General features: G+C 44.3%; 1 protein-coding gene across 1 annotated transcript; it reads right to left on the bottom strand.

The window, feature by feature from the left end:
* Positions 1 to 2537: 2537 nt before the first annotated feature.
* On the bottom strand, positions 2538 to 4650 carry mymk (myomaker, myoblast fusion factor). The gene is made up of 5 exons (XM_062544135.1): positions 4516 to 4650; positions 3974 to 4088; positions 3314 to 3462; positions 2841 to 2957; positions 2538 to 2684 (listed from the first exon to the last, which is right to left on the bottom strand). Exons 1-5 carry the CDS (start codon positions 4648 to 4650, stop codon positions 2538 to 2540), a joined length of 663 nt encoding a protein of 220 aa, XP_062400119.1.
* Between the last annotated feature and the right edge of the window lie 4170 nt (positions 4651 to 8820).

The raw sequence follows: 8820 nt of genomic DNA, 5'->3' as shown, positions 1-8820 counted from the left end.
CACTCTCTCTTCCCTGCGCAGGGTAGCCCAGTCCACGGTCTCTCACCCCAGTGAACTGCAGTCCTTTCTCTGCATAACTCTGCATTTAGCAACTTGTTTGGATCTCATGCTAATCTCAGCTGTCACTGTAAAGTGGGATGTGGACAGGTTTTGCTGCTTCTAAAGCATGACGCTCACAATATTTTGCACACACAAGTCCGGAGTTTAAATTTCAGGTCTAACTTGAATCTTGTCCTTGTGGAAAGGATTCCCTGACAATAGATGTGATTTTTATAGGGTTCCCACAGATGGTTTAGGCCTACCTGATTAAAACGATTCCCTGATTACCTGCCTGTTACTTGCCTTTCATTATGGCTTTCCATTAGAGTAGCCAAGCATTTTTTTCCCCTAGACATAAGACCATAAGGAAAGAATAGGTATTTGAAGTATATAGGATGAGTACACTTGGCAGAAAAATGTAGGCATTGGCTAGACAGAGCTGCTAGGTAAGTCATAAATTAAAGAAAGTGTAGCCTCATATAACAGGAGCAGATGACTGATCTGACTTTGTATAGTCTCTTCAATGCATTAAATCACTGGTTATTACATAAAAATGTTAGTGGCTGGCAGAGTCTCACAGTGTGCTGTAGCAAGATTCATTAGACTCGCGCTCCATCACCAGTCTGTGGTGTTAGCACTTAGGGGAGTTTCCTCCAGACTACATGCACGTGTGGACCGCAAAAGCGCGGAAAAAAAAGAGAAATCTTCAATAACAGTCGGTGGTGGCGGAGAGTCCAGAAGTGCTTTACGCCGGCGTAATAAAAGTTTCGGGTTTCTCTCTTGACAGGGATTGGGAAGGTGGCCAGGAGATTCTGTGGCCGCCAGAGTAGCCCTCAGACAAAAACATATTTCTCCAAGGCACTGGCCCCCAGTCAAAAAGTCCATTGTGGACCATTTTCATTCACCTTTGTCAAGAGACTGTTTTGTCTAAAACATGCAACACATGTCTGTAATTCTTGGATAGTGTCGGGAGCAGGTGGAGGAGACATTCCACGGCAAATATCATATTTTTTGACGTTTGACGAAAATGTCGGCTGCTTTCTGACATGACATGGCAAAGTGCACCCCAGCCTCGTGTCCTGTCTGTTCTCTGTAGACCATGAAGTATGCATGCACAGTACACAGCACATTACATTTCTTTTATTTCATTTTTTTTTATTTTTTAAATAAACACATAACTATTACAGTTTATGTAGAAAACTAGATACAATGCCATAAATATATTTACATAACTGGCTTGGCAATACCAATGAATATCACTGCATTAAATGCATCAAACAGGTTATTTGTGTGTGGCATATAGTAATTACTGCCGATTACATCTCTTGGCCTAAATACAAAAATGGCTGAGTCTCTCGCCATGTTGATCCCAATGACTGTACATAAAAGAAATATGCCTTCACAGTCCCCAAATGTATAAAGGTGCAGCCTGAAAATATTTAACAGCACCATGTCTGGAAACAGAGACAGAAAATCTTTCCACAGAGACACTTTTTAAAAACAATGTACTCCTCTGGGAGAGATGAAGATACTGATGGTTTTAAGAGCAGCACATTTTCCACGTGAGTTTCGTTTTTGTGCTCTAAACACAGTTAAAAAAAAAAAGAGATTGGTCTCTGTCATTCTGTCGTGGTGCAAAGTAGATGGTCAAATTTCAAACTCAGTATTTAAACCTACTTAACGTGTCCCTCTCGTCTTAAACAGGTCCCGAGTCGTGAATCCTCCCCTCAATAAACCATTCTGTGGAGCATACTGTACTAGCAGTAGATGCTGGCCTGCATGTGCCCCTGTGGTGATCAGGTCAACATCCGCTGCACTAGACTATGGAGACCCTCTGCTATATCGTACATCAGGGCTACTTTCATCCACTTTCTCAGTATCTTTGCTTTTTTTCTGCATTTAACCTTGAACACACAGAGCCCTAGCAGTCCTGAGGTAAAATCTTGTGATCCGGAGGGTGGCTCTCGCTCTCCCAAGCGTCCATGTTATAAGATGGTTGGCGGAGCTGCGTGAAGCGGGAGCCCAGAACTGCCTGTCTTTATCCAAGACTTTTGTGTGGGCACCTTCCAAATGGTCTTTTGGACTTTATCCTTTTTATTGCTTTTGGCCCTCCCGGGATAGGGTACCTGCGATCAAAACAGAGCAGAGTCAGAGGATTGGTGTAGACATGGGATTTGGTGTTGTTCAAGTGAGTTAGCTCGCTAGGCTGCCTGATCCCTTCAGCACCATGACTGAGTGACTGAGTGCGCTTCTTGCTTTTCTTTTCCATTTACGTTTGTCATCAGTCACCAGTCACCAGTTTACTTGTTTTCCATCAGAGAACTGAGCTCACTTTAAAGAAAGCCAGTCCAACAGTTGCCGTTACGGCTCACTGCGCTAGCTAGCGCAACAGAAGTGTCCTCTGAACAGGCTCTTGTGAGCCATGTCCCTTACGATACGACTTGTGAGCTCTCAAAGCAAGGATCACCTCTACAGCTTTGCAAAGATAATGAGGGGCGTCATACACAGCAGCAGAGGGTGTAGCAGTTGAGTTTGGCCACGTTGCGTCCCGTTCCTGCGTAGCGGTTCTTCTTCGGCAGCAGGAGCACAAACGACACGGCAAGCGACAGGTGGTAGAAACTATGGACGTAGGCGTAGTCCCATTCCTGCAGGAACACACACACACACACACACACACACACACACACGCACATGAACAAATCGAAGACATTTTAGCCATAAAAATGAGCTCTCTCACTTTGGCCTTGTCAGGTAGTCAGAGGCGCGTAAACGTTGCTAGAAACATCACTACCGGTATGTACCTCAAAGTAGAAGCGCAGCATCAGAGCAAGGGCTCCAAAACAGCATCCTGGGCCCACTTGCTGCGTGTAGACACTCTTCTCTGGATACAGGCCTCTCTTTTCCTTCATCTTCTGCAACTGCAAGGTGACACATTGCAAGACATTTAACTTAAACTCAAACTTGCACTGATATTTCATTCACTCATCATTCATGTTTTCTTGGAGTTGGCGTGAATAAAATCCTGCCAGTTTCCACATTATCAGACTGGAGTGTGAAACTGTCAAACAGATTTAGCCAAACCACAAAGAGTTGTCGTTTTTCTCTAATTGCAGGCACATTAGTTTGTGCTAATTGCAGCACTCATGTGTGTGTGTATGTGTGCATGTCTCTCTGCATGTGTGTGTGTGTGTGTGTGTGTTTGTGCATATCTCTGTGTGTATGTGTGTGTGTGTGTGTGTGTGTGTGTGGTTTGGTCCCTTGACTCTGCACTCACCCACTTGACTGTGATCATGAGCACAGCTGTCCCTATAGGGCCCGAGTAGATGCCATAGCCCCAGCGGTCCTGATATATCCTCACTGCGGTCGTCAGGACCCCAAACATGTTCAGTGTGGAGCGCTTCGGCTCATCAAAGTCACCCAGTGCTACAGAGGACAGAAAGTACTTACATTTTAGAGTGTACAAGCCCCAAAACATATTTTAAACGTATTTTAAAGAGTTAAGTAAGAGTTTAAAAGTACAAGACTATCTAAGCATGATGCTATACACAGACAGCATGCAATGAATGATAGGCATGGGGTGTGTGTCGGCATACCAGGCATACCAGCCATACTAGGGGGCTGCAACACTTTCACAAAAAGTGCAAAGTTTACTTTATTGACATATTTGGTCACATGAAATTGACACTAAATAAACTGTCCTGACTTTATTGTAGCTATATTGGGGCTTAGACCATCACCTTTATCATCAACAAAATAACTAAATTGGAGGTTAGATCATCTTTAGTATTAAATATTAATCTGCAACATGTTGTAACGTTTTTCCCTTTTGCCTTGTATTTACTCCATTTGGTATCCACTCTGAGCAAAACATTTTTCAGTCTGTGCTAAGGTCAGTGATCTGTGTAGGTCATTACATGAATACAAGCACCCTTACCTAGCAGAGTGACCCACATGGAGATGGCTGTGCCGTAAACGGTGAAGTACTCCAGGATTTCGTACTTCATGAAGCATAGGATGGACAGGCCCGGCCCCTCACAGGCATGGTAGATCTGCGGGAGAGACGGAGGTCAACCTCAGCTAAGACATTCTGTCTTTTAGTCAACGTTCTATCATTATGTGACACAAGATCATGCAATGCAGGTCACAGAAAAGGGCCTTGGATTTATGCCCGCGGGTCATTAGCTGTCATCTGTCATTAGCTGTGCATCTAGTGAAAGCTGAATTCGATCAGTAGCCAGTAATATCTCTGCATAATGTCTTTCCACTACGTACCACTCACTACATCACATCAACAGATGGAAGATAAGTCCATACAAATCAACTTTTTTGTACCGTGACAAGACCACTGGAGAAAGAATCCAAGGCAAGAGCATCGCTCTTCAGTACAGTTGACTACCAATGACAGCTACAATCAAGAAACGTCAAACTTCAGACAGTTCATTTCAATACAAACTGTCGGAGTCTTTTTCCCCTTACCGCCATGAAGAACATGGTGAAGAAGTAGACCATAGCCTCCATGTGAAATCCCCTCTTGGTAGCTATGCTGGTCAGAGGCAAAAAGACCAGACTGCTGATCATGGGCAAGAGCATCTTGGCAATATATGCCCCCATTTTGGACTTGATTCTGCAGCAAGAAAAGACCTGACAGTGTTTGGGAAAGCACGAGCGAGACTTCCAGAGCGTATTCCCCTCAGAGCCAAAGACCTTGTCTGGACAGCAGAGACCCAGCAGTGATCCACATGGACACAAACACACACACACTCGTGCATACGGAATTAAGACACAGCTGCCTGTGCTGTGTGGGGCTTTAAAGTTTAAATGTCCAAGCAGCAACAGTTGAGCGTTCATGCGCTTTGTCATCAGCAAGACAGCTGTCTCAGTGTTGCCATGGCATGGGGAGGGCAGATCTGGTATGCGTCTACTCGGCCTTTTTCGCATTCTCGAGCTCCTAGTCGAGGATCACAGTCACTTTTAGTAAACGATGGGTATACGTTGCAGAGCAAACCGAAAGATTTTGATGAATGAATAATTGGAAATGGTGATAAATGGATATCTTTTGGGAACTTTTTGAACTTGAAATTTCCTTGATATGGCCCCAAAACTTGGCCTTGATTTTGTTTTGTTAGAAATTGCATTATGTCCTGGGATTAAAATACCTTGAAATTATTGTTAAGTAAATATTTAACAGTTTAACGACACTTACGTGTGATTAACTGCTAAAATATCACCTTCTGCTGTTGGAACACATATTTTGTGGTGCCTTGTGAAATTTATTTGAGCCTTGTCTGTGGTATTTTTTTGTGCAGCGTAGCAGTATGGTGTGATCATTTCCAGTACTTTTCAAACCTTTCATACTTTGGGGCATGTTACAGAACAATTATCAGATTTGTCCAGTATTATTTGTGATGTTCCTACCCATAATTGTCCTGGATGTTGCCGTGTCATGGTTACAGGCCCAAATAGAGCTCCACTCATCAGAATTTGTGGGTTGGGCTGGTATGTGTTTGTGTCGCGGCCAGCATGAATCACACAGAATAACTAGCTGCCAGATGACATGCTTAAACGGTGGGAATCTTTTTACTGTCATAAGAATGCTTTGTTGTAAATAAGCGTTTATATAAATAAACAGTGACAGAAAAGCTAACCATTTAAAACATTTGAGCAAAGGACAAATGGGAAATACATGAAAAAAAGGACAAAGCTTAACACATTAACTTGTCAGTTAAGAGGATTGAACTTATTGTGAAATGAAGAAGAAATGAATGTGGAAACACAGTCCAAGTTGAAGAGTGTTATGGCTCAACTGTATTCTTTTGTAAACGTTAATGTATGGGAAGCAGGCCATGATGTAACCGGACCCTCGCAAAAACGCCCACACGCAGGGGGACAGTGTTGTCACTTCTTTTGAATGCTCCACGGCCGATTATATGGGAATGTTTATTTAAATCCTGTCCCACATACAGAACGCGGGGACGGCACAGCACCGTCCAGTCTGCTGTGGAAGGACGCGAAAAACCTCGTGCCTGTCTTTGTTTTTGTTACCTTGAGCGAGCGAGCGAGTGGCCGAACGTGACAGAGAGCGAGACCTTGCCCCCCGATGTCTCCTAATTGCCCTGAAAGGACACGGGAAGCCCGTGCGCCGTATCCTCCACCACCTCCTCCTCCTCCTCCTCCTCCTCCTCCTCCTCCTCAGCTGTCCCACCTGCTTGGGGAGGCGCCCGGAGGAGCACAAAGGGTGCAGTGTGGTGAGAGTGGGCCTGCCACACGCTTCGCATTCCGCCAGTGGCGCAGCACCGTGGCCTGCTTAAGACAGCATGAAAACTGCGGCTCAGCTGGCCGAGCTCTGGGGGGGGGGGCACGGGACGGGACTGTGTACTCTCCCTCTTATCTTGTGTACCCCCCACCACACACGCACACACAGACACACACACACACACCGCATACACCACATACACGCACGCACACCCACCATCCCCCACACAGGCATCTGCTGATCTCCACTGGGGGAGAGAGGGAGGGAGGGAGGGAGGGAGGGAGGGACGGGGGAATGGGCACTGCTCAGACGTGTCTGGGATGGGGGGATGTAACTGACTCAGTTATTGCTCTAGCATTGACTTCTCTGTGTTAGAGAGTAAGCATTAGTCAGTTGTGCTGGCTATTGCTGTAGTTTAGCATGCGGTTTCCAGTGTCCTGCGGTCCTTGTCCTCTTATAGCTGTAGTGGTGAGGAGTATTTGTTTTAGCTTGGCTTGACCTGGTTGGACCTTTTTTAAAAATAGCTAAAAGTGACAACTCTAAAAATGGTTGAAAGTGACAACTTTGAAAATGGCTGAAAGTCTCACTGTCAAAGGCTTTTTGATGTCAGAATTGCATTTCCACTCTCTTTGACGTCGCCTGTGGTGGTGGAGTCACAGGGTTTTCGTACATCTCAAGACCAGAATATTGTAGGAGTAAAATTCAACTCCAAAAGTTTTAGTACCTGGGAGGGAGAGTGTGTGTGTGTGTTTGTGGGTGCGTGTGTTTGTGTTTGTGAGTGTGTGTGTGTGCGCGCGTCTGTAACATCTCCCATTTAAGGTGTGCAAGGCCCCAGAAGACGAAAAACAAAAAGCATAGTGGCTCCACTTGCTTGGCATCCCCGCAGTCAATCAGCACCCTCTCAAACAATCAGCACGCCTGGCAACCTCCTTTTCCCATGGGCCCGTCCAGGTTATAAAAATCAGGCAAACACATGAAACGCGCAGATCAAGTACGCTCCAGAGAGAAGAAAGCGCACTAAAGGGCTGAAACGAGGAGGGCACGGCTCTGCCATGTACAGTACCTTTTTGGGGCAACTTTTGGAGGCCAAGTCCAGTCTTACAAACCAGTAACAGATTGAGGCTACACGCCTCACACACACACACACACACACACAGTGTGATTCAAAAGCTGTTTATTTGAAAGTCAGCTGTTTTTTGCTCAAATGCTGTTGTTTGACGGAGTCACTTGCAGTCGAATGTGGTAACAGGAGAGAAGCGTTGCATCGTTGTCTTTTGGCACACGTCAGTCCTTGAGCTCAGTAGCATCTCTCAGTGTCCCAGACTAAGCGAGCACACTGAGCTTGTTGCGGTGTGTATTAACTGTGGGAGTCTCCATGTTTAGAGGCGCTTTGGTGCATTGGGCCTCTAAGTGGCCTAATGTGTGCAATATAAACACATCAACACATGTCTCTTGTTAAGTACTCTCCGTATGTGCATGCCATAACATGTAATTTGATCTATCATATTTCTGTTTATAAAATAAACCCTTTGTGTTTTCAATGCAGTACACAGTAAGAGAGTCTACTGCTCAGTAATGTTTCAATTCTTTGTTCTTTGCGTATTGAGTCTTATTTTTTTGAACATTTGGTCAAACATATCACACTTTGAAACTGAATTTGTACATTTAATCTTTTAAGTATAAGGTCTGCACAGGTACATGTATGTATTGATTGAAAGTGCAGAGCCGCACAGAGGATAGCTGTTTGGAACATCTGTTTGATGTTTAACTGGATCAGGCCCCTGGATGGCGAGCAGGACGGTCGCAAGAGCAGGCAGCGAGCGAGGCTGAATGCTGTAATGAATTGGACACCGAGACGTATAGACATATTCACATTTTTACAAACTCCAGCCTGGACCATGCAGTCCGCTCGCTCGCTCGCGCTCCCGCTGCCAGCTGGAACGGCGACATCTGAAAGAGATTTTTTCCTGTGATGAGGAAAATGAGGAGCTGGTGGGAGTCCAAAGAGGGTGTTCATGAAGAGTACAAAGGCAAACTGTGTGTGGAGACACTGTGCGCCACAATTAAAGACAGTCAGGCAGGAGCTAAAGACTCGCTCTTCAGATGCACATTCAAGGAAAAAAAAAATAAAGAAAACGAAACCACTTTTTAATTTTAAAACCAAATGATTATTTTCTGTTGTGTTTTTCATTTTTTTTATTAGATTTTTTTTTTATCAATTACTTGGTTAGTTTATTCAATGGATCCTTGAAGTCCAAAGAAGTGATGCCCACACTAATATTTACTTTAAGTGATAATAATAATATTTCCCATATCTACATCACAGAAGAACAGCCTGAAAGCAACCTCTGTTTGTATAAAGTTAACTAAACATTTCTTGTATACACATACATGAACCCATCTTAAGGGTCAAATAGATGAATATTTATGACTTTTTATAAACTAAACATGACATTGTTTGTTTTTACAGTTGACCAATGTCTTTCTTTAAACTGACAGTTTGGTACATTAAAGTCATTGTACTGGCA

This window comes from Sardina pilchardus, chromosome 8 (assembly GCF_963854185.1).
Source record: "Sardina pilchardus chromosome 8, fSarPil1.1, whole genome shotgun sequence".
NCBI classification, from domain to species: Eukaryota; Metazoa; Chordata; class Actinopteri; order Clupeiformes; family Clupeidae; genus Sardina; species Sardina pilchardus.
This window is presented reverse-complemented; position numbering and strand designations above follow the sequence as displayed.